The sequence below is a fragment of the Eubalaena glacialis genome, chromosome 8 (assembly GCF_028564815.1).
Source record: "Eubalaena glacialis isolate mEubGla1 chromosome 8, mEubGla1.1.hap2.+ XY, whole genome shotgun sequence".
NCBI lineage: Eukaryota > Metazoa > Chordata > Mammalia > Artiodactyla > Balaenidae > Eubalaena > Eubalaena glacialis.
The window spans coordinates 1158958-1185843 of record NC_083723.1 but is presented as its reverse complement, the minus strand read 5'-3'; the positions used below and the strand labels follow the sequence as shown (position 1 = coordinate 1185843).

At 38.5% G+C, this 26886-nt stretch overlaps 1 protein-coding gene across 1 annotated transcript in view; it reads right to left on the bottom strand.

The window, feature by feature from the left end:
• Positions 1 to 26886, bottom strand: part of ABCA13 (ATP binding cassette subfamily A member 13) — a 312932-nt gene that overhangs the window by 40930 nt on the left and 245116 nt on the right. The window contains 1 exon segment of the mRNA XM_061199026.1: positions 1304 to 1454. Within this exon segment, the coding sequence (XP_061055009.1) occupies positions 1304 to 1454 (151 nt within the window).

Sequence of the window (26886 nt, the reverse complement as noted above, 5' to 3'; positions counted from 1 at the left end):
CCAGTTCCTAACTGGCGACCGTTAAGCCGTTAGACAGCTGAGGATCAAAAGCAATTGCCCTGGATGACAGCAAGCAGCAAGCCTTACTGTATTAACAAAAGCACTTTCAAAGGGCGCACTTCCCCCGGGACAGTGGAGGGGCAGCTTAGAGCGTTTGCCAAGCCTCCACCTCTTTAATCGGAAACCAGCCAGGGGAGCTGACGGAGATAAACACCCATTAAAGACAGGGCCAGCGAGTAGCCCCAGATGTCAAGAGCTGCTTAACTGCAGTGAGCAGGGTCCTGTGGGTGGACACTTGTCTTGGCTCTATTGAGATAGGAGGTGGTGAATGGACCAGGACCCCTCCGGGGACGTGGAGAGATCTCATTCTGGTTTCACTTAGAGTCACAGAGCAAAAATAAGAAAGGAAGGCTGAGGCACTGCACAGCAGCACACAGAATGTATCTTCACGGGCTGGTGAAGGAGACGGCTGTGGGTGTGTCTCCTGGGAACCCCACGATGCTCCATCTCCTGCAGAAGCTCACTGAAAATGCATCCCATACGCCCCTTACTTCTGCTCCAAGTTCAGAATCCAGACATGCAAGCAGCACCGCACACTCCCCACAGTGAGGCGGAGAAGGTAAAACCTCTACTGCGCACCTGCCAGTTGGCCGCCCAACTGGACCGAGCTGTCAGTCAATGCTGTCAGCCCCGCCTCGCTGGCTGCGGCTGGAGCCAGACAGAAGGGCAGCTGCCTCGGGTTCTCTTGGTGGTCCCTGCCCTCCCCACCTCCCACAGATGGGGGCTGGCTCTGCGGCTACCCCAGGCCTCCGTCCTCCTGAGGCCACCACCCCACATCCCGCCGAAGGAGGCCAGGCATGCGCGCTGGCAGCCCACCCGCCAGGAAGTCATCCTTTCCAACCACCCACCGAGTCCACATGCGGTATGAGCCCTTCTCCGCAGGGCCTGGGGATCCTACTCCATGATGTTTGCTCCTGAATACAAATTAAGAGCCCAGTAAGTGTAAAAGATGCTTCGGGGGGAAACTGTGTAGGAAACAAAACTGCAGGTGACGGTATGCTTTCCCTCCTACCCACCACTTCCTCTCCGCACAGGGACCTATTCTAAATATACAACATGAATATGACATAGACATATTTGATTGTGTTTCCTTCAGCATCATCATACTGGAAATATGTTTCAGGGACATTTATTTGATACTGCAGTTCCTTATCACAGGACGAGAGAGCTCTGTTGGGACTGGGGGTGTTGCCAAGCATTCTTCTGCGGGTCCCTCTTTCTGGAAACCCTCAGAGGCTCTTACTTTGGGGATGCACTGCTTTGGAATCCCACGCAGGCTGCAGTAATAACGCAGGTGTTCCCAGCCGGTCAGGAGCTCGTCCAGGGCGTCCTGCTGCGGACAGTAGCCAACGCGGATGCCGGCTGTGCCAGCAATAGCCAGATCCACATCCTCTCTGCCAAGAGAAGCAGCAGCAGCACCGTCCAGAAAATTCGACTTTCCAGACAAACATCACCCATTTCCTAAATCTGGCTTATCAATCAGAAGTTCATTGCAGTTTGTCTAACGCAATTAAATGGGCTCAAGGAATGAGTAGCAGCCCCTGTGTCCGTAGGACAGACTCTGCTCTGAGGCCACGATTGCTCTGGATGTTAAAGAAGAACATGCATAAGACACTGAGCTTCGTAGCCGTCATCTGGCAACCATGGCTACAGCTCCATAAATGGCCATCATGGCTATTATTCCCCAACCAAACACCTAATAAATCATTCAGTATCAGATTTTTTAAAAAATCATTTTTATGATAACAATAATATATATCTGTCATTGAACATACAGAAAAATAGGAACCTAAAAAGAAAAATTCATGGTCCCAGCCCTCAGTAACATCTACCACTGACGTTTTAGTGTTAATCCTTTAAGTGCAGCTATGCTCCATGAGTGCAGGGTGAGAATTATACAAAACCATATCTACTCAAAGGAAAAGAAGTCTTGTTCTATTTCTAATTTTAATATTAATATATACTCATCATGGAAATTTGTAAACTACTCAAATGTGATCACATTTAAACTTTTAAACTATTCAAGATCACATTTCACATGAAACATTGACATGTTTCTATGCATTTTTACACAGATGAAATCATAAAGTCTGTAAAGATTCTTGAGAACACTCCAGAAAGGAAAATTCCTATTTCCTAAATGGAAAATAATGTAAAGAAAGACTTGCTGAGAAATCGTGACTGCTACAGAGGCTATTATGAGCGTCTCTCATTAAAAAAAAGTAAATCTAGTAATTCAATGTTTATTAATAGTTTATTGGGTTGGCCAAAAAGTTTGTTAGGGTTTTCCATAAGAAAAACTCAAACGAACTTTTTGGCCAACCCAATAATTTTTTTAAAAGTGGTACATGCACCTGGTGACAAGCAAACAATGCAAGAAAACTTGACTTTGAGTAAAATTTTGTGTAAAATTTTAAGTTCCCCACTTCATTTTGCTTTTTCTTCCTAATCTTGTAAACATTACTCCTTCAAACTTGTTTTCCCCTAAATTTCATATAGCAAAAGTTTATTTCAGCCTGATTTTTGCTACTCTACAGAAATTTTTTTTTTTCTGTTCAATCACTCTTAAGAATTTTCTTTATCAGTGTATTTAAGAGATTTTACAGGAAATATATTGGTGTGCATCTTTTTCAGCAACTTTACTGGAATACTACAATTTTGTGATCTCAATATATAATATCAGGCTTTGTTTTGAACCACTACTTCTGGAAAAATTTCACCCAGTAACTTTATTTTTCTATCCTCTCTTTTCTCTTTCATGGCAGTAAAATACGTATAATACAAAATTTACCATTTTAGCCATTTTAAGGTGTAAAATTTAGTGGAGTTTTAAGAGAATTTACGATTCTATGCGATCATCGTTGCTATCTAGTTCTAGAACATTTTCAATATCCCAAAAGGAGACCCGCAACTCTACAAAAAAACAACAGAAGCCTTAATTAAACAGTCAGGAGACCAGCAGGGGAACTCTCTCGCCCTGTGACAACAGCAGAGCTGACCGAAGAAGAAAGACTCCGCTTCTCTCCAGGTGAGGACTCAGCCAATGGAAAGCCGTGAGCTCTTTGTTTACTACACCCGCCCACCTTCCCTTCCCTTCCCCTCTATAAAAGCATTCTCTCCATTTCTGCAGGGGAACTTGCAAATGGATTGCCAGGGCTGCAGACCCCAAATTGCAATTCCCTGATGATCCCGAAAAACCCACTCTTGCTGGAGAAATAACCAGCAGTCTATTTGTTCTATTTGTTTTAGGTCAACATGCATGTATTAGTCACTCCTCATTTCCCTGTCCCTCCAGCCCCTGGCACCCACTAATCCACTTTCTGTCTCTGTGGATTTGCCTGTTCTGGATAATTCACTGTAAACTGAATGAAAAAATATCTGGCTTCTTTCACTTAGCATGTTTTCAAGGTTTATCAACAATATAGTACTTAGTTATATTTTCTTTTAATGGTAAAAATGCACACTGCATTTTTTTTTAAATCACCACTTTCCATTTTGTAGATGTTAAAACTAAACCCCACAAGGCACAGCTGGCCCCAAATTGACCACAGAACTGGTTCTAACACCTCTATATGTCCCATACAAGTCCACCATTGTTTTCATGCTTTGACACTTACGTACAAAGATAAAAGAACTATATAAAAAGGAAGAGAGGAGGTAATTATTTTTTAATTAATAAGCTTAATTTTTAGAGCAGTTTAGGTCTATGGGAAAGCTGCACAGAAAGCACAGGAAGTTCCCATATAACCCTCTCCTCTCACCTGCAATTTCCCCTGTTATTATCTTCATTGCTATGGCACATTTGTTAAATCTGGTAAATCAATATTGATACTCTCATTAACTCCACGTTAATGTCCATACTCCACGTTAAGGGTTTTGTGTTGAATATCTTATGGGTTTTGTGAGATTCATGATGTCAGGTACCCACAGTATCACACAGAACAGTTTCACTGCCTTCAAGTCCTCTGTGCTCCACCTGGTCACCCCTCCCTCTTCCCCAGCAACCACTGATCTTTTACTGTCTTCATAGTTTTGCCTCTTACAGATCATCATATAGTTGAAATTATAACAGTATGTAGCCTTTTCAGATTGGCTTCTTTTTCTTAGTAATATGCATTTAATACTGAACTGTACTCCTAAAAATTGTTAGGATAGTAAAGTTTATGCTGTGTGTGTTTTACAACAATTTTTAAAAATGATATGCTAGGGCTTCCCTGGTGATGCAATGGTTGAGAATCTGCCTGCCAATGCAGGGGACACGGGTTCGAGCCCTGGTCTGGGAAGATCCCACATACCACGGAGCAACTGGGCCCGTGAGCCACAACTACTGAGCCTGCGCGTCTGCTCCACAACAAGAGAGGCCGCGATAGTGAGAGGCCCGCGCACCGCGATGAAGAGTGGCCCCCGCTTGCCGCAACTAGAGAAAGCCTTCGCACAGAAACGAGGACCCAACACAGCCAAAAAAATTAATTAATTAATTAATTAATTTTTAAAAAAAATTCAGGGCCTGGGGTCCTCTGTCCCCCGGGGGGGGGGGGGGAAATGATATGCTATGCAAACAGTATCCAAAAGCATGTTGGAGTGGCTATATTAGTATCAGACAAAATAGATTGTAACAAAATACTTGATACTAGACACACAGAAAAACATTTTATAAAATGTTTATAAAATGTAAAAGCATCGATTCCTTAGGAAAACATAACAACTATTAACATGTTTTCACCTTAGAACAGAGACCCTTAATACATGAGGAAAAACTGACAGAAGTAAAGAAGAAATAGACAATTTAACAATATCAGTTGGATTATTCAATACATCAAGAAGGATACAGAGGACCTGAACAACACTCTAAACCAACTGGACTAAGAGACTTTTCAGAACGCTTCACCCACGACAGCAGATGTACGTTCCTTCCTGATGTTCATGGAACGTTTTCTAGATAGAACATTTGTGACCTCATGAAACAAACATCAATAAATTTTAAAGAACTGAAATCACAGAATATATGTTTTCTGACTACAATAGAATGAAATTAGAAATCAGTAATAGAAGGAAATTTGGGAGGACCGCAAATACGTAAAAATTAAATAACATGCTCCCCCCCCCCAAAAAAATAGGCCAAAGAAAGAACTGAAGGAAAATTCTAAAATACTTTGAGATGACTAAAACAAATGCACAATGTATAAAAATTTATGGGATCCATCTAAAGGAGTGCATATAAGGAAAGATATAGCTGTAATATATATATTAAAGAAAGTCCATTTCAAAACAATAACCTAACATTCCCCATAAGAAATTAGAAAAATTACAGAAAACTAAATCTAAAACAATCTGAAGAAAAAATAAAATAAAATTACAACAAAAATTAATATAAAAGAAAATAGGAAAAATAAAACAATAGGGAAAATCAATAAAACTAAATGTTGGTTCTTTGAAAAACAATTAACAAAATCTACAATTCTTTGGCTAGACTGACCAATAAGAAAGGAGAGAAGATTCCAATTACTAAAATCAAAAATGAAAGAGAAGACATTACTATTCAATATTAAACTTACAGAAATAGAAAGATTTATAAAGGAACACTATAAATATTGCATGGCAAAAAATTAGATCCCCACCTCACCCTATAAATAAAAATCAAGTCACAATCAATCAAAGACCTAAATGTAAAAGCCAAAACTATAAAACTCTTAGAAGAAAACATACATATCTATATCTTCCTAACCTTGGATTAGGCAATAGTTTCTAGACACAACACAAAAAGCATAGCATAAGATAGAGTCTATCTAGACTCCACTAAAAAACTGTTAGAACGAGTGATCAAATTCAGTAAAGTTGCAGGATACAAAATCAGTATACAAAAGTCAGTTATGTTTCCATACAATAACAACAAACTAACAGAAATAGAAATTAAGAAACCAAGCGCGGGGGGGTGGGGGGGGTGGTAGTGGTGGGATGAATTGGGAGACTGGGATTGACATGTATACACTGATGTATATAAAATGGATAACTAATAAGACCTGTATAAAATAAATAAATAAAATTCAAAAATTCAAAAAATAAAGAAAAAAAGAAACCAAGTGCATTTACAACTGCATCAAAAAAATATAATACTGAGGAATAAATTTAACCAAGGAGGTGAAAGATCTGTATAGTATAAGATATACAATGACAACTATAAGATATTGATGAAACAAATTAAAGAAGACACAAATAAATGGAAAAATATTCCATGTTAATAGATTGGAAACATTAATATTGTTAAAATATCCATAATACCCAAAGCAATCTACAGATTCAATGCAATCCCTATCAAAATACCAATGGCATTTTTCACAGAAATAGAAAAAAATCCTAAAATTTGTAGGGGACCCCAGAAGACCCTGAATAGCCAAAGCAATCTTGAGAAAGAAGAACAAAGCTAGAGGCATCACATTTCCTGATTTTAAACTATTTTACAAAGCTATAGTAATCAAAAAAACTATTGTGTTGGCATAAGAACAGACACATAGACCAATGGAAGAACAGAGACCCCAGAAATAAGCCCACCCATATATGGTCAATTAATTTATGACAAAGGAGCCAAAAATATACAATGGGGGAAAGGACAGTCCCCTCAATAAAAGGTGTGTGTTGTAAAAACTATATAGACATGCAAAACTGTATAATATGCAAAAAGAATGACACTGGATCTCTATCTTACACCACATTAAAAAAAAACAACTCAAAATGGATTAAAGACTTAAATTTAAGACCTAAAACTATGAAACCTTTAGAATAAAACATGATGAATAAGTTCCTTGACATCAGTCTTGGCAATGATTTTTTGGATTTGACACCAAAGCAAAGGCAACACAAGCAAAAATAAACAAGTAATACTTCACCAAACTAAAAGGCTTCTGCACAACAAAGGAAACCATCAACAAAATGAAAAGGTAATCTACTGAATGTGAGATAATATTTGCAAATCATATAGCTGATAAGGGGTTAATATGCAAAATACATAAAGAACTCACACAACTCAATAGCAAAAAAACAAACAATCTGATTTTAAAATGAGCAGAGGAACTGAATTTTTCAAAAGAAGACATACAAGTGGCCATATAGGTACATGAAATGATGCTCAACATCACTAATCATCAGGGAAATGCAAATCAAAACCACAATGAGATATCATCTCTCACCTTTAGAATGGCTGTCATCACAAAGACAAGAGACAGCAAGTGCTGATGAGGACGTGGAGAAAAGGAAACCTTTGTGCACTGTTGGTGGGAATGTAAACTGGTACAGCTACCACTGAAAGCAGTATGGAGATTCCTCAAAAAGTTAAGAACAGAACTACTATATGAGCCAGCAATTCCACTTCTGGGTATATAGCCAAAGGAAATGAAAACACGATATCAAAGAGATATCTGTTCATTACAGCATTATTCACAATAGCCGAGATAGGGAAACCACCTAAGTGCCCAACAAGAGATAAATTTGGGAAAAAAAATATAGGTATAGGAATATTATTATAATAATGTTCCATATACACAATGGAATATTATCCAGCCATGAGAAAGAAGGAAATACTGCCATTTGCAACAACATGGATGGACCTCGGGGGCATGATGCTGAGTAAAATAAGTCAGATAGAGAAATATTCCATAGTGTCACTTACATGTGAAATATTTGGGGGGAAAAAAAAAAATAAAGCAAACTCACAGAGAGTAGAAAAGTGGTTCCCAGTGTCTGGAAGTAGGGAAAAATAGGGAGAGGTTGGTAAAAGGGTACAAACTTTCAGCTGTAAATGAACAAGCTTGAGGATCTAATGTAAAACATAGTGTCTATAGCTACAACACAGTTCAATTATATAATTAAAATTTGCTAAGAAAGTAGAACTTAAATGTTCTTACCAAACTAGAACAAAACTATAATAAATATGTGAGGTGATGCATGTTTTAATTAAGTAGATGGGAGAAATCCTTTCACAATGTGTATGTATATCAAATCATCACCATGCACATTTTAAATATCTTACAGTTTCGTCAATTATACCCCAATAAAGCTGAAAAAAATACAAAAAAAGATAAATTGTATAACATCAAAATTTAATTTTTTTTGTTTCCAAGGACACTATCAAGAAAATAAAAAGACAACTGTACAATTGGAGAGAATTTTTATACATCATATATCTAATAATGGGCTGATCCTAGAATGTAAACAACTCGTACAACTCAAAAGAAAAATAAAAGGAACTCAATTTTTAAAATGGTAAAAGGATCTGAATATATATTTCTTCATAGAAGATGTACAAACAGATGATAAGCATAGAAAAAATTGTCAGCCTCATTAGTCATTAGGGAAACACAAATCAAAACCATAATGAGGTACCACTTCACATCCACTGGGATGGCTATAATCAAAACAATGAACCATAATAAGTGTTGGTGTAGATGTGGAAAAATTAGAACCCTTGTATATTACGATTGGGAATATAAGATGGTGCAGCTGCTTTGGAAAACACTTTGGCAGTTCCTCAAATATTATGCTTAGTTAGCTAGCTATACGACCCAGTAATTCCACTCCTGGTTATACACTCAAAAGATGTGAACACTTATATCTAGATAAAATGTGTACAATAATGTTCATAGAAGCATTACTCATAATAGCAAAAAGGTAGAGAACTAAATGTCCTTCAATGGATGAATGGATAAACAAAATTTGGTAGATTCCTACCATTGGGTATTGTTCAGTCATAAAAAGGAGTGAAGTAGTGACACAGGCTACAACACAGATACACCTTGAAAATATGCCAGGAGAAAGAAGCTAAACACAAAAGGCTACATATTGTGTAAGTCCATTTATATAAAATGTCCAGAATAGGCAAATCCATAGAGGCAGAAAGTAGATTAATGGTTGCCAAAGGCTGGGGGAGGACAGACAACAGGGAATGGCTGATGTTTGTTATAGGGTTTCTTTTCAAAGTGATGAAAATGATATGGAATTAGTAGAAATAATTGCACAACTTTGTGAATTACTACAAACCACTGAATTGCTACACTTAAAAGTGTGAATTTTATAGTATGTGAATCATATCATGACAGTTTGTCCGTATCTACAGAGGCTGAAAATGCACCTGCTCTATAGGAACAACTGTGTTCCTTAATATGTATACAACCTGAATACCTTCATGTGTTCACCAGCAAATGCTCAAGAACATCCACAGTGCATATCCGTCAATACTAACCAAAGCGAACTACTGCAACACGTAACAACATGTATGCATCTCACAAACGCCATATTGTTGAAAAGAAGCCACTCACCAAAGAGCATACTCTGCATGACTCCATTTATATAAAGTTTACAAACAGGCAAAACTATAATATATGGTGATAAATGTCAGAACAGTGCTTTAGTTTTGATAGGGTCTTGACTGAGTTCATGATGGGAACTTCTGGGTCCTGGCAATGGTCTATTTCTTGCTTATATGCTTATATGGATGGGCTAACATGAAAATCCATCAAGCCTTACACTGAGGATTTTTAGGTAGCTTTAAATATCTCAATATAAAGTTTACATTTTAAAAATTGCTGTACATGTTAATTTACAGAACTCCTAACACAATGTTTAGTGTTTAAAAAGTTTTACTTTAAGTTCTGCTGGAAAAAGTTTTCATGGTTTCCTATAACAATTTTCCCCATCTCAGCTAGTTTAAAGATATGATGCTTGTACGAATTTAAACATTAGAAACCATTTAAAGAGATGGGATAGCTCTTTAAATTACCCTTTTCAGTGTTCAGTGGCCCCAGGGCACTTCCTGCCTCTGCACTGCATGGGCCACACCTGCACCTGTCCCTTTCCAGTTGGTGTCTCTGCACTTCGGAATAGGTGAACAGTTCCGAGGAGGTGAGTGAGGGGGGTGCAGGGAACAACGGAAAGAGGCTGGTGTCTATGCATCACCTAGCACAGTGACTGCTGCCTAGTTTCTAGTTACACGGGAGTATAGTCTTTAACCAAGGACAAGATTTCGCATAGAGTGAAATAAAGAGCTTTTCCCTCTCCTTTCGGAGCGGGGCATCTCCCATCTGCTATGCAATTAAGACCTTTGCATTTGCTTTGAGTTAGTAGGAATCACCTCCCCACTCACATCTATCCGTCCTATAGTTTTTATTATGAATTGGCATCCATCCTTGTGGGGCTCCTGAACCACAGTGGAGCTAGAGACTCAAAGAGCATTAAAGACACATGAAGTCAAAGCATGTCCTGGTTTCCTTAACTCTATTTCATTAGCTTAAATACCTGTTGCTCTGTGAATAGAGAAAAATTTTTATCAAAATTTGGGGGGAAATAAGGGTCTAGAAGAGATCAACCTGACACCTCAAGGTTCATTTTCAATGACATCATGTTATAATCCAGACGGACACACTAAGAGGGCACGGCCTTGTGACAACATGCGAACAAAAGGGCGTCATATGACAGTGAAGCTCTGCAGTGAGGCCAGAGTTTCAGGACCAAACCAGAGTTCATTCTAACTGACCTAAAAGATGAGCCCATGGATATAAATCTCCCAGTGATGCTAACCAAACACTTTCTAAATCAAAATCACTGTCAATCACATCTATGTGCTATTAGTAAATGCTCACATCTATTTTTTAGTTTCCACATGCTTGCATTTTAGCTACCTCAACCTCATAAAGGAGGTCATAACACTCTGTATGCTTTATGCTGCAGCACTGATCAGAAAGGCAAGACATTTTTCAGTCGAAGGTCTGACAAAAATGAACGTCAAGTGGCTTTTATCACAATGCATGCTGACTAGCTTTTTTTTCTCTTTATTTAATGATATAACACATCAAGCAATTCTGGAAATTAAATAAAATGTTTGGAGCATTCTGAGAGGCCTTTGCCAAGCCAATGGTTTAATATTTGAAAAGGTTTTACCGAGGTTCCACTCTTCACTTCAGGCATCTAATTTTCTTTGTATTATCAGCAGTTTGTAAGCTGCCAAAGTAGGTCAAAAAGAGCCAAGAAAGAACCATTCAATGGCCCTGGTTTGATTTGCTTTCCCATCAGTATTTTAAACCTGTTTGTCTTCAAAATGCTTGATGTTTTGCTGCCACCATCCACATTTCACTGCAAGTTTACCCACGAATTCACCCCATGTCCTGCTGTCAGGTAAGTGCAGGGCTGCTTTCCCGACTGGCTCCTGGGTCACTGGACTGTTTGTGAGCCAGTCTCACTGCCTCCTGGACATGAGCCCTGAGTCAGGAGAAGCCCCTGAGCCCAAGAACAAACCCAACAACTGGATTTCTGGGAGCTGAACCCCCATAATGACTTGACACGGTTTTAGAAAGAATATGATGCTGACATGTTGCTTTGTTTCTTAAATAGGAATTAATAAGATGTTTTAACTCCTTCTCTGAAGACCAGAATAAAATCATTACCCAGGTTCAGACCTAAACACACAGACACACAACACAAACACACAGACACACACATTTTAAGTAATGTCCTTTCAAAACAGTAAAATGATACCTATTTATATTTTCATATGGCTGAGATTTCACCTTCTTGCCCAAGACAATGCTAGGAACTTCTGGCAACAAAGTGGCTCATTACCTTACATGCATTCCTCGTGCACAGACCTTCCATCTACTCATTCACTCCAGGAAGAGATGAAGTTAATGCATCAAAGACTTGTTTCTAAAGAACAAACGCTAGCTTCTGCCTGTCACCTGTTCAACTGTCACTCAGACTGTCCATTGCATGCTTTTTCACTTGATATTTCACTATTTACGACACATGCTGGTCTGCTTCAAAAACCAACTGACACCGGTAGCACCGCTCAGTCCTCAGCATTGTTTGACCAAACACACCTCCTCCTCAGGTCAGGGGTAAAGGTCAAGTAAGTCATCGGTGAGGTCACAGAATCAGGACAGTAAATCTGAGGGTCACTGGTTCATAGGATAATTATCTGCAATATGCCCTGCACTTATTTGTACTTATGTGGATTCAAATTATATTAAATGCACTATGAATTCCATGATAGATACTGTCAGGAAGAGTGTTTATTCAATTTAAACAGTTCAAATTATTCCAGTGGTGGGTATCTCTAATGTTTAAAATTATACAAAGAATCTTCATATAAATACTAAAATCCAGGTCATTTATAAAAAATTGACAGATTGAGAATGTTGGTATAACTATTCTCTACTTAATATTTTGAATATTTTTTTAACATCTTTATTGGAGTAAAATTGCTTTACAATGGTGTGTTAGTTTCTGCTTTATAGCAAAGTGAATCAGTTATACATATACATATGTTCCCATATCTCTTCCCTCTTGCATCTCCCTCCCTCCCACCCTCCCTCTCCCACCTCTCTAGGTGGTCACAAAGCACGGAGCTGATCTCCCTGTGCTATGCGGCTGCTTCCCACGCAAGAACAGGCAAATTTGCCGTGGTTTTTATTTTCTCAAAGTGAGATTTTAAAATAATTCCTACATTAGAAGTATAAGTTATTTTACTGTCATGTGTCAAAATCTACTGAGTCACTCTCATAACAAAAAAACAAGTTGCAAATAATACTGTAAGCAAGAAAGCTTCAAACTGCTAATAAGCTGTTGATAAACAGTAGCTACAAGATGATGATGCCTCAATTTTATAGCATTCTTTAAAGTTTTCAGTCTTTCAGAAATTTTAACATGTTTTTCCTTAAGAAAAAGAAAAACAACATAGAGAATTCAAGGGTGTTATTATTTTACATATTTAGAGGACAGTGTATCCTGTATAAGTGATACACTGTCCCACATGGAGATGCCGGTAAACGTCTGGGAGCCAAGTCCCACCAAAGCCTCTGGCTGTTGTCCAGTTCTCACTCCGAGATCAGTGATGCCATATTGCCTTTCTCCCCAAAAATGCTAGGAGTAAAAAGATGAAAGGAGAAAACCCATTAAAAAAGAAGAGAGAGGGTGATGTCTGGAATTGAGAATATATGAATTTTGCTATTGTTTATTCTGAGGAGATAATAGAGTCCCTATAAAGAAGTATAAAATTAAGCATTATACATAGTTATATTTGTAGAAGAAACTGGAGAAGCTAAACACCGTCTGAAAGCACTCCAAATTGGCAAAAGAAAGGGGGGGCCGTGCAGAAAACAAAAAATGAGCATTCAACAAAAACAAACAAAAACAGACCAAGAAGACACAGGACATACGAAAATTTCCTGTTGAACGAAATAAAACCAGCCAAAAACAAAACATCATACAACTTTGAAACGTCAAAGTCAAAGCTCTTTCCAAAAAGAAAAATCAAATGACTTTGCCAAATATCTGGAAAATAACAAAAATGAAGTCATGTGGAAAATTATCGAGAACAACGGTCAGAGGAAAGTGCATGGATTTAAATTTTTTCAGTAACAGAGAAGAAAAAATTGGAATTAACTACTTAAGCATCATACTAAAAAAGCTAGAAAAATTTATAAAGGAAATTTGGAGGAAAGAATAAAGTAGAAATTAAATAATTAGGAAACAAAACATTGTAGAACAAATAAATAGGTGATTTCATGAAAAAAAGTAGACAAATCAGCCATTCCTCTAGGGGAAAAAAAAGGTAAACATCACAAAATGTGACATAAAAATGGTGACATTACAAATATAGAGGAAATTAAAACAATAAGAAGACATTATTTTGCACATATCAAAGCAAATAAACTTATATTTGGATGAAATTATTTTCCAGGAAACAGAAATGGCCTCCCTGACCCCAGATTGGCAGCCAACACGAAGACCAATGACCGTTTCAGAAACTGAGAAGCAGATGTTGACAAGGGACCCTGGCTCACTCCCTCTCCCGCCATGCAGATCTGCATGCACAGGTGCACAAATGTAAACAAGAACCCCCTGGAGGGGGACTGGCCCACTGGAGAACACAGGTACACTATAGTCTATAGTCTTGGAATATTTCCACCATGTGCACATCCAAAAACATTTAAAATGAGGATGACAAATGCTAAAGCAACATCACAAAAATTCTTTACCTGATAAAGAGAATGCAAAAAGGAAACTGATATTTGAGACCAAAGTAGTATCCATTCAAAGAGCCCACAGCCTTTAAAATACACTCCTTTATGATCTATATAATAGCTCGAAGCTAAAAAGCATCCTCCTTCCCCATGGAAATTATAATACATTAGTGTTGTTACAGATAATATCAAATGTTTACTATTTATGCTAAATCATTTGGGTCATCATCTACCATATTCAAAGGCAACAAATTATATCAAAAGCACAACTTCATCCCTGTCTCGGGATGCATATTTACCTTTTACAGTTTTTTCTAGGAAGAAAAAGGAAAAAGAGCATGAATTATGGTGCATTAGTTCCTTTAAAGAAAGAGCATTATTTCAGGGAAAATAAAATTGAATAAAAACCAAACTGAATAAAAAACTAAAAAAAAAAAGGAAGAAGAAAGAAGAATAAAGACCCCATCTTCTGCCCCCAATGGTTCCTTTTCTGCATCCCCTACTGCTGGTTAACACTTCATGCTTCAGAAAATCCTGGCGCAAACTTCTCAACCTCAAAGTCATACTTGACTCCACTTTTTTCAATGCCCTTGTTCAGAATTTACGGCACTATGATCCCAAACTATTTTGCCCTATTTCCTTTCTCCTTGACCCTCAACCCTTCTCACCTGGTTTGGTTTCCATTGAACCTTGCCTACATCTCTGAGAAAAAGCAAAAAAAAAAAAAAAGTTAATTCATATTAACCCACATTAATTCTTACTTTACCTTGTTATCAGAATTACTAATCACAACCAGAGGTCAAGCTTCCAGTTCAAAATTACATCTCTAATGTTTACCTTAAAATGCCCATAAAATTCAACAAAATTTCATCACACAGAGAAGTAATGTAATAGTCTTAGAGGGCATCTTCATAGTTATAAGACAGAAGGACTTAGATTTTAAAAAACTATTAAAAAACCAGCACATAATAAGGATTCAAATCATAGAAGAGAATATGCAGGGGGAAAGGAAGGCAAACTTACATCCACCTTCCCCCAACACAGACGCAGCACCTGGATCCTGGCCCTGAGAAGTAGCACACACACCAGAAGGGGGGGCTCCAGAAACCTCGGGTGCTGCTCTGAGACACAGCCCGTGTCTATGTTCACCCTGGTTCTGAGCTGCAGGAAAAGGCAGTGAAGGCGAGAAATGATGCTACCTCAATACAAAGGACAGACAAAAGGTAAAAACCTGCCAGCCACCAACACTGACCGGGGAGCCGGGCAGCTCCAGCAGACCTCTGGCTGCATCTCTAAACTCTATACGCAGCCATCCCCACCTGTGCAGAGGGAATCCTGCTCACCACTGCAGTCGAGAAACATCAACTTAAGAAAGATCAGGCCTTTTCTAAGAGAAGTAAAATGATACCCCCTAAAAATAGTGTTGAATAGTGGAAAGGGAACAACATCCAGAAAATTCAGCAAGAGGGTGTCTGAAAATTTTAGGAAACATGTAGACACTCCTAGTAGAACGTGAGATGGAGCAGCCTTAGCGAATGAGAAACATCAGTCCACGGGGAGAAGTGACAGATAAAATAGCATCAAAATGAAATTAAAAGTCTCCTAGGATGAATGCAAGGAAACCAGAATCATTGTCTTGAAGTTAATAAAAAATGTATAAAAGAGGGCTAAAAATAACCCCAAAATGAAAATAAATACTATGAAGCCTCGATAACTCCTGAAGAAGAGTTAATGGGTTTTGTTTTCTTGCTTGTTTTGGTAAATTTCAGAGCAAAGAAAATGAAAGATATGAATATCTGAACAGATAGCAAAGTGAGGCTGATGGGCTGACGGGCAGAAGGTGATGAAGCAACATTCAGAAGCTTCTGAAACATTTGTACACCCTGGTCGTCTCTCCCGGTGAAAGCAACTAAGTAACTCTCTGATATTCCAGCAATCAGAACATACATCTCCACACCCCAGTCATCCTTCATTAAAACAAACAAAACCTAAGTAGAATTAGGCATTATAAAGATAAAGGAAAAAGCCGGTGGTCAGAACTGAAACAAATTTAAATAGACATATATCTAAATAAATGATGCATGCAACACACATGCATCTTCTTTAAAAAGAGAGAAAGAACAATGCAAAAATTTAACAACAATCTGAATCTAAAATCCCAGTTTATATGATCAAGCCTGAAAAGGAAAAAGATCTTGTCACCCGTAGACTTAAGTGAATGGAATTCAAAAAGTGTGTCACTACTGGTTCTGGTAATTCAAGTTTTTGAAAGGTTCAAACAAATAGGACATGATTAAATGGGGTCACAGTGGCAATGCAAAGGTAGTTTGTAGTTAGTAAATCTAGACATCCAATTAAAGATGGGGATTAAATATACATTTGCCTTTACTGCCCCCCTAAATTACATGAAGCCCAGTTAATATATACTGTATATAAGTCCATATAGAGTCTTCATTAAGACTTATAGTTCTCAAGTATAAAGTGTAAGCAAATATCCAGTGAGCATTAGTCATTTGAAGGAAATATGTGACATGAACAACATAAAGCAAAGCAAACAAACAAAACAGGAACCTGGATTGGAGACAAGAGAGAGAGATTATTTTAAAAGAAAAGTATATCAATATTTTCAGAGATAAGAGATGGTACCACATTTATGAAAAACAAATAGAATGTCATGTTTTGTAAAAAGATAACCACAGAGAACAAAGAGCTAGTGAAAATGTAAAAACTATGATTAAAATAAAATACTCAATAAACAGTTGGAAGGTAAAGTTGAGAAAATCTCCCAGAAAGTAGAACTAGAAGATAAAGATATTGAACAGAGAAGAGAAAATGTTTCATTCTAGGAGACATGACAGCTGAATAATGGAGACCAAGAAAGAGACAATAAAGAAACACAAGTGGAAAAATTAAAAAAGAAAAAAAATCAAGAAGATGTCCTAGCACCAAAGGAAGTAAGATTTCACTGATTAAAAGAACCCATATATAGTCTTCATTAGGACTTTTAGTGCAAGAAAGGAAATGTCATGGTGTTTCAGAGCTCAACTATGAGTAGTATCTATATAATCATAATAGTATAAACACTGAATAAGTTAACCACTGTCTATATGCATTCCTTTAAAAATATGAAAAATAATATAGTTCAAAGGATGAAAAAAAGATCACTGACATTATGATTTACATAAAATCAGCATTCATTCCTGAAAAAAATTCCAGAAAAAATTCTGGGAAATATTCCAGAAAATTTTTTCTGAAAAAATTCAGAAAAAGTGAGTTCTTAGTAAAAGATACTTATTACCAATGCAGGTTTAAGCATAATTCTAGTTCAAATAAAACAATGAAAAATATAGAGATATAAATATTAGAAATTAAGAAGTAATATTTTTCTCTACCAAAAAAGTGGAGATACTCAACTAAGAAAATATTAGATCAAATAGAATAATATAACAAAATGGTTGGTCACAACTTAAAAAAAGATAGTTTCCTTGTATATCAACATTCACCAATTAAAAATATAAGAGAAGGAAAATTCCATTCACGGCACTATCAAATTACATAAAATGAAATGTGGAGGAGTATCCAGAACGTGAAATATATAGGTTATATTAAAATTTAATGAGGAATCTGCTAGAAAACTGCAGAAACTGGAGTGACAATAGTCCTAAATGAGGAGGCTCAACATCATCAATCTTTTCAATGTTTTGACAACTGTTTCTATCTCTGTAGATTTCACAACAGGAAAATTCTCATGACTAATAATGAAGGGACTGGCTTTGATAGTAAAACATGTTATAAAACCATAGCTTAAAAAGTAGAGTAGACTTTGTGCCAGAAAATGCAAACAAGTTCAAAATTAAAAGCACATAAACATATCAAGTTCATATAAACATACCTAACAGTGTATTAAATAAGTGGGTCATTTCAAATCAATAAAGATAGACTGTTCAATAAAGGGTATGGTAATAAGTGGATAACCTTTTTTTTAATTCAAATCTTAATTCTGTCTCACTCTTTCAACCCTGAATAAGATACAGATCCATAAGGATTTAGATATAAACAAACAAGGAACTAGAATTTTATCTTGGGTGACTATCCCTCCTTAGGTGAGGAGGTCAGTACTATGCCTTCCTGTGCGTTACTCTAGGGTCAAAAATCAACCACACCAGGTAGAGATCAAGCCACTGGAATAACTAGAAAGGAAAAACTAACTAACATCATCTCACCTCCAATCATAAAGGGATGTCTGGGAATTCAGACTGCTGATAATGTCAACTGCTCCCATGTGGATGTTAAACAAAAAAAGTGGTGTACATTTACTTGGCTTATTTTTGTGGTTCTTTAGAAGTGTTTAGAATTATATTATTTGTTTTCTCTCAGAATGCATTTCCAGTGTTCCTGCTGCAGAGGGTGGGTGTGAAGAATGACATGTGTGGGCCCCTGTTCTAGAAGGTTGCCCGGCTCTGCCGTAGAGCCCGCGCACTGTGGTCAGGCACAGACCGAGGCTCTGCCCTTCACCACTGCACTGCAAGACATTTATGAGTGCCGAGTTTATTCCGCCAGGTTTGACGCAGAGGAAAGATGAAGTGTGTATGAGCATTACCTGCACTAAAGTGACAGTGTGAAACACACCGTGATTAGGTTGAAGCAAAAAGAGAGAAAGGGCAACGTCTGTTCAGTTCCCAGTGGATGTGGCTTCTGTGTGGTGCATACTCAACATCTTAGCTTTTCCAGAAGAAAGGAGGAAGAGCATGGAGAAGAGGGAAGGAGGGAATGGTGGGGTCCAGGGAGGGGGAGGACAGAGAGATGAGAGCTCCACGGACAGCTCTTTTATCGCCATCTGCCACATGACTGAGTGAAGCCCTGTGGGATGCCGGCTGGTGACAGCTGACACAGGAGGGCAGGAGGGCACAGAGCAGCGATGACTTCTCTCCACGTAGAAAATGTGAAATCCTAACCCCCAGGGCCTCAGAATGGGATTAGAGACTGCACTGGGGATGGGCCCTTGGAGAAGTAACTAAGGTCAAATGAGGTCATAAGGGTGGAGGAGAAGGACTGGTGTCCCTATAAGAAGAGAGACAGACAGGCCCCAGGCAGCGTGAGGACACAGCAAGAGGGCGGCCGTCTGCAAGCCCAGAAGGGAGGTCTCCGCAGAACCCAACCCATTGACACCTTGACCTTGGACTTTTCATCTTCAGAACCGTGAGAAAATAGGAAGGGAAGGACTGGGAGTTTGGGGTTAGCAGATGCAAACGATTATATACAGGATGGATTAAAAACTAGGTCCTACTATATAGCACAGGGAACTATATTCAATGCCCTGTGATAAACCATAATGGAAAAGAATATAAAAAAAGAATATATATATATATGTATAATTGAGTCACTTTGCTGTACAGCAAAAATTAACATTGTAAATCAACAGTACTTCAATAAAATTAAAAAAAAAAAAAAGAACCCTGAGAAAATAAATTTCTATTGCCTAAGTCTGTTATTTTGCTGTGGCAGTCTTAGCAAACTATCACATATGTAATAGTGTAATATTACACACATACACACACGCAAACACACACATACTGTTATTCAACCAGTGGTGTTATCCACTGTGAAAAGAAAAACAACTTTTAAAATTTATTTCCATAAATGTCGAACAGCAGCTGGGAGGGAATAGGTGCTGGGCATCACTTCAAACTCTACGACTAAGGCAAGTCCCCCCGCCTCTCTGGCCTCAGCTTCTCCACCTGGATGATGAAAGGGTTGATCATTTATTGAGGAAAACTACACTCATCAGAGAGCTCACCATCCAATAAATGGACGACCAAAGGTGAGACACAATGGGACAGGGCATTTCAACAGGGATACGGTCAAGTCCAGTCCTAGGACGGAGCTGGGGATAATCCTACCCTCCTAATGGGAGTCTGCTGACCTGTTTGTGCTTGACATTGGTGGGGAATCAGGGCTCCTCGGGTGAAGGGGGACTGTGGGGAACATAGAGAGAGAGTGCTGAGGAAGGAACAGAGACAGAACCCGCAGGATGCTGGGGACGGCTCAGCCACCATGTGGCGGGAGACCAGCAGTGGGGAGAAGGGTTCACAGTTGCAGGGGGGCAGTTTAGAGAGCGAATGAGCTCAGACAGTTGACTAACTCTGATTTTAATATTCGAAGTTCATATTTGAACCCTTGTACAGCTCAATATATAAGCTGTAAGTTTGTGATTTTTTTAATTTTTGTTTTATATTGCAGTATAGTGGATTAACAATGTTGTGTTAGTTTCAGGTGTTCAGCAGAGTGATCAGTTACACATGCACATGTATCTATTCTTTTTCAAATTATTTTCCCATTTTAGGTTATTACAGAGTATTCAGCAGAGTTCTTCTAATACCGATTTGTAATGAAACACACAGATTACCCAAGATGAGGCAATTATAGTGGCACATCAGGCCAGGAGTATAGAGCAATTTTGTTGGCATAGGATAAAGCTATATCAAGAAATAATAAATCACACTGCACACTGTATGAAAGGTCAGCAGTCCTTTACATCCTGAAGGTATTTTCCATTACAAAAATTACATTCTCAGCTCCAAAATAATACTATTATTGCAACTATGTATTTATGTATGCATGCATATGTATATGTATAGGTAAATAGATTTCTTTTGCAAAACTGAGACTACAAGAATAAAAATAACTTTAATGTAAGATGATAGAGGGATTTCCTTCATTGTTTTCCTAGCTATATTAGTGTTGCTAAATTGCCATTTAATTTTAAATGGAAATGCATGTTTAAGTAATTCCTAGTTGATGTGGTTATGATTTAACTTACTTTAATTTGGGATTCATGTCAGTCTAAAGAAAGATAAGGCTTTTATAAGCAATGAATGAGCTCTATGTATTTACATAGGTATTGCAGTAGTTTAAATGAAGCAGAGGAATCTTTTTATCAATTCCTAAGTGCTGCACCCATAATACTGAGCAATTTGATGGTGTTACAGCACTTAATACTTACTGCTCCCACGAATTCTATGTTAGTGATCATTTAAGGCAGGAGGAAACTAAAGCCAAAAAATGTCCATCCCACTTGCACATATTAAAGCAGAGCAGGCTCCAAAAATGCTGGTCTGAAATGTGAAGAGAAAGCCTTGTGTCTTAAAAGAGTTTTTCTATTGCTTATTTATTTAATTACCTGACAATTTAACACGTGATCATGATACAAGATTTGAAAAACACGGGAAGGAATAAGGAACAAATACGAATAATTGATAATTCCCTAACTAGGTGTAATAACTGTTGACCTATCCAGAAATTCCAGCTTTTTCATCCACGCTATTATTCCATTATTTCTGTGTATATTCCTGCTGCTAAGAAGGTGCCTTTGGTGTAATTCCTCACTTTCCAACAGAAATTCCTGCAACCATGGAAATGTTCTGCCTCTGTGCCATCTGAAACAAGAAACTGGTAAGCTCTTGAAATGTTGCTAGTGCTACCGAGAAATTAAATTTAAAATTAATTTAATTTATTTAAATTGAAGCTTAGAATCCATGAGTGCTTAGTAATGACTATTTTGAACAGGTACAAGTCTAATTTCACACCCTTATGATGATCTGTGTTTTCTCTCTTCTTTTTTTCTTTGTTTTTGGAATTCTGCAGTTTTACTATAAAATGTCTAAGTATGAATATCTTCTTATCTGTTATGCTTGAGAAGCATAGTGCTTTTCAGCCTAAAGAGTCATCTTTTTTATTAGTACTGAAAAATTCTTAGCTATTATTTCTTTCAACGGTGCCTTTATTCCATTCTCCCTGTTCTATTGTTCTATTGTTCACAAATCTGATTAAACACATGTTGGATCTTCTCTTTCTACCCCTCATCTCTCTTAATTTCTCTTTCACATATTTTTCATAAGCTGGGTATTATTTGTTTTCGACACAAGAACTATGTTTTCTTTTTGATTTCAATGACCATCTTTTTCAATCCTAGAAAGTGTTTTTTTTTCAAATCTGTTCTTTTTTATGATGTCATGTTGCTTCCTTCATGTTGTACGTTCTCTGTGAGGTTGCACTTCCATTGTATTAGATTCTTAGTAGGCCAACTCTCCCCTCTGTCATATCCATCAGTGTATATCTTCAGTGGATAATTTTCTGTGAGTTTTGTAATGTTTGATTGCAAACTCCATTTTAGTGGGACTCTCTTTTTTAAATTGAAATTCCCATAAAGTGTAAGTTGTGGGAACTTCCTTTCAAGTAAGTTTTGTGTTTTCTTCTTCCAGGTGCCCACAGGGACCATGAGCCTGCAGCCATCTTTATGTTACATTCTTGGGTAGGGAGAGATGTGGGTCCTTGGCCACAGTAGTTAAATTTAGACTCCCTTCCTCACAGCAGGTAGAATCCCAGGGTTTCGAAATCCAGGGGAGACCTTGCCTTTAAAACTCTGAGCCTCAATAGAAACCAACAAATTTTCTTTTCATCTTTCTCTGCCATTTTTTCAAGAGCCCATTGCGCCAGTGAGGATGCAGCCCTTCAGTGATGCTAGATTTATACAAGGTTTTGGTTCAAAGTTTCCCCTTGTGCAAAGCTGCAGCCTCATCTCTTCACCTTCAGGGACCTTAAAACCTCAGCCTCCAATTCCCAGACCCACAGTCGCTCTGCCCCTTTGTCAGGCAGCCACAGCACCAGCCCAAGCAATCACTCCATTTTGTGAGCTTCTTTTTCCTTTATAGAACCAGGATTCCCTTTCTTTCTTGTGGCCTCAGATAGGCACTTATAAAATAACTGTGGTTTAACCTTTATCTAGTAATAGAGCATTTTCAGGTCATTCTAATCTTTCACCTTAACTGTCATTAAATATTGTTTAATTGACTTTGTAACTACTTTATGTACTATGTCTCTCTATTCTCTGTCTTTTTGATCACTGTTTTTGCCTTTAAATTTCAGTATTTTCACGTACGAAAAAAATGTAAAATTTCCACATTTAAATATATCCATATTTTATATTAAGAATTTTATATTAATGTTCAGAAATAATTTCCCATCGAATAATGAATGTTTATATTTACTTGCATTATTTCTAGGTTTCTATGAGAAACATTACACACTGGCCTGAGGAAAATTTGGTAACACTATTACCAAGGTACTAGTAACATGGAATATTTGAAGTGGTGAGGTTTTTAAGTGGGAGGTTAAAAGAAGTGAATTGCTGTTACCAGAGAAATTATTTATAAAGATGAATCAATGACCTACACTTTTTAAGTACAAAATAAAACACTTCAAGTTTCATAACCATTTCTGTGGACAAACTGTTCACTTTTTAAAGTGTAAATAAAAGTGTCTGAGTTTTACCAAAAAAAAAAAAAATTCATGACCAGTATATAAATATTCAGATAAGTACTATAACTTAAGTGTATATATGTCTGAGAAAGATAGAAGTTTTGGTATATATCTTTCTGAAAGGACTATTTAAATATATACATTTTAACATATACTATATATTTAATACATAAGTATATTTAATATGTGATATATAAATATATATAATATATTTAAGACATAAAAATATATATGTAGTTATTGGGATCAGAAGGTATTACTGAGATCAGAATAATTAGGATGTGGAAAGGGAGGTTGGTCTTAGGATCAAGAACAGATAAGAGAGGTGAACTGAAAGGAAAAATGCAAACAGGATTTGGGGTTGTTTCTTTTTTTTTTCCACCATGTAAATAGTTACTTGTGGATAATCATCAATCAGTAGGACCTGCAGAAACTGATGCAGCCTCCACAATGCTGATGGGATATGACACTTACAAACACGTTCAACACGCACAGGGCCTTGTTCCAAAGCTGCTTTACACCCCCCACGGAGCCTCCAAAACGTCACGAGCCTCCGAGCTCATTCCCAGGAGGGACCAGTCAGGTCGGCTGGGCTCTGAGTCAACACCTCAGTCCTACTGTTAGTCCAGTGTCACGATCATTGGCCTAAATCCCAACTATCAGTTGTTTGGTGACTTGTATGTTGTGAACATGGATTCGAATCCTCTGCCCCTCCCTGGAAGTCTGCGCTCCACTCAATCCTCTGAATCTCAGATTCCCGATTTGCTAAGTTAGGGTAACAGCCTTTTCGCAAAGTTGTTACAATTATTAGGCGAGATGGAGAAAGCCAAGCCCTTAACACAGAGCTGGTGAGCATTTTAACACTGTGCTTGCCAAACAACAGGGCAGGTGGGTTTGGCCTGCGGTCTTCCAATTCGTGACCACTGTCGTTATACCAGGAGCTCGTGATACTTTAAACCGAACTGGAATAATCAGGACATAGTCTCAGGTTTGAGGATAAGCATTCATAAAAATTAATAACATAACCTCAAACGAGAGACAAAAGGAACCCTAATCTAACGGATGACTGAATTGCTGTGTTTCAATTAGGTAGCAGTAAGTTATGAGGTTCCTGGGCAGAAATATACATACCAACTCTCTAAGTAGTTAAAAATTCCATTGTGTTCTAATTATCCATTAAATCCCTTGAATACCAATGTGCAATTAACATTACAAATAATCAGTGTTAAAAATATAATTAATGCAAGAGTGATCTAGTTATAATTAAACTAATTACACAGATATGTAGCATAATAAGGGTCTTATAGACCATTATGGGGATGTAAATTTATTCTTCCTTTCAAGACCAGCTATTTGAATTTCATTTTCCAATTATTTGACAAATGATGGAATGGGATTATTAAGGAGAGAAACAGCCTTCCAGGGCTGAAAAAATAAACCATATACTTTTGTTTTCTTTTGACATTCTGATCCTTTTGTCCATATGTACTTGTAAAGAAAAATTAGGGGAAAGAAAATGCACCACACAATCAGCAAAAACTGCAGAGAAAAATCAGCAACATAACACTTGAGAGAGCTTCAATTGCACGTGGCATGGTTCCCTTTCCGGATGGTAGCTAGGATCTACGAGCCCATCCTCACAGAGCTCAAACACTCGCTCAACTGATCAGTTCTCTCTATTTTCTGTTCTTGAACATAATTAGTTCCAAATATTGACTTTTTATCAATAGTCATAGACTCACTGAAGTTTAATTGTATTCTCTGCCCACAGATAGCAATGATTATAACAGTTAAGAACCATATAAATCAACTATAATATAAAATAAAACTTAAATTAAAAACAAACAAACCAAAAAGAGCCAACAGATAGCACAATGTTTAAACATGCAGAGTTTGGAGTAAGACAGATATGCTTTCAGGTCTCCAACTGTCCTCACGGAAGCTAAGAAAGGGAACAGTCCGGAGGGAGGGGCAAGATGGCGGAAGAGTAAGACACGGAGATCACCTTCCTTCCCACAGATACAGTAGAAATACATCTACACGTGGAACTGCTCCTACAGAACACCCACTGAACGCTGGCAGAAGACGTCAGACCTCCCAAAAGGCAAGAAAATCCCCACGTACTTGGGTAGGGCAAAAGAAAAAAGAAATAACAGAGACAAAAGAATAGGGACAGGACCTGCACCAGTGGGAGGGAGCTGTGAAGGAGGAAAGGTTTCCACACACTAGAAGCCCCTTCGCGGGTGGAAACTGCGGGTGGCAGAGGGGGGAAGCTTCAGACCCACGGAGGAGAGCGCAGCCACAGGGGTGCGGAGGGCAAAGCGGAGAGATTCCCGCACAGAGGAGCGGTGCCAACCAGCACTCACCAGCCCGAGAGGCTTGTCTGCTCAGCCGCCGGGGCGGGCGGGGCTGGGAGCTGAGGCTCGGGCTTCGGTCGGATCGCAGGGAGAGGACTGAGGTTGGCGGCGTGAACACAGCCTGAAGGGGTTAGTGCACCACAGCTAGCCGGGAGGGAGCCCGAGAAAAAGTCTGCAGCTGCCGAAGAGGCAAGAGGCTTTTTCTTGCCTCTTTGTTTTGCGGCGCGCAAGGAGAGGGGATTCAGAGTGCCGCTTAAACGAACTCCAGAGACGGGCGCGAGCCGCGGCTATCAGTGCGGACCCCAGAGGCAGGGGGCGAGCCGCGGCTATCAGCGGGGACCCCAGAGGCGGGTGCGAGCCACGGCTATCAGCGCGGACCCCAGAGACGGGCATGAGACGCTAAGGCTGCTGCTGCCGCCAACAAGAAGCCTGTGTGCGAGCACAGGTCACTATCCACACCTCCCCTCCCAGGAGCCCGTGCAGCCCGCCACTGCCAGGGTCCCGTGATACAGGGACAACTTCCCCGGGAGAATGCATGGCGCACCTCAGGCTGCTGCAACGTCATGCTGGTCTCTGCCGCCAAAGGCTCGCTCCGCCTCCGTACCCTTCCCTCCCCCCGGCCTGAGTGAGCCAGAGCCCCCGAATCAGCTGCTCCTTTAACCCTGTCCTGTCTGAGCAAAGAACAGATGCCCTCAGGTGACCTACACACAGAGGTGGGTCCAAATCCAAAGCTGAACCCCGGGAGCTGTGCGAACAAAGAAGAGAAAGGGAAATCTCTCCCAGCAGCCTCAGAAGCAGCGGATTAAAGCTCCACAAACAACTTGATGTGCCTGCATCTGTTGAATACCTGAATAGACAACGAATCATCCCAAATTTAGGAGGTGGACTTTGGGAGCAGGATATATTAATTTTTCCCCTTTTCCTTTTTTTATGAGTGTATATGTGTATGCTTCTCGGTGAGATTTTGTCTGTATATATAGCTTTGCTCTCACCATTAGTCCTAGAGTTAGGTCCGTCCTTTTTTTTTTTTTTTTTACTTAAAAAAATTTTTTTTCCCTAATAAATGTTTTCTTAATAATTTTTTCCTTATTTTCTATTTTTAAAAAAATTAAAAAAAAATTTTTAATGTTTTTTCATATTTCTTA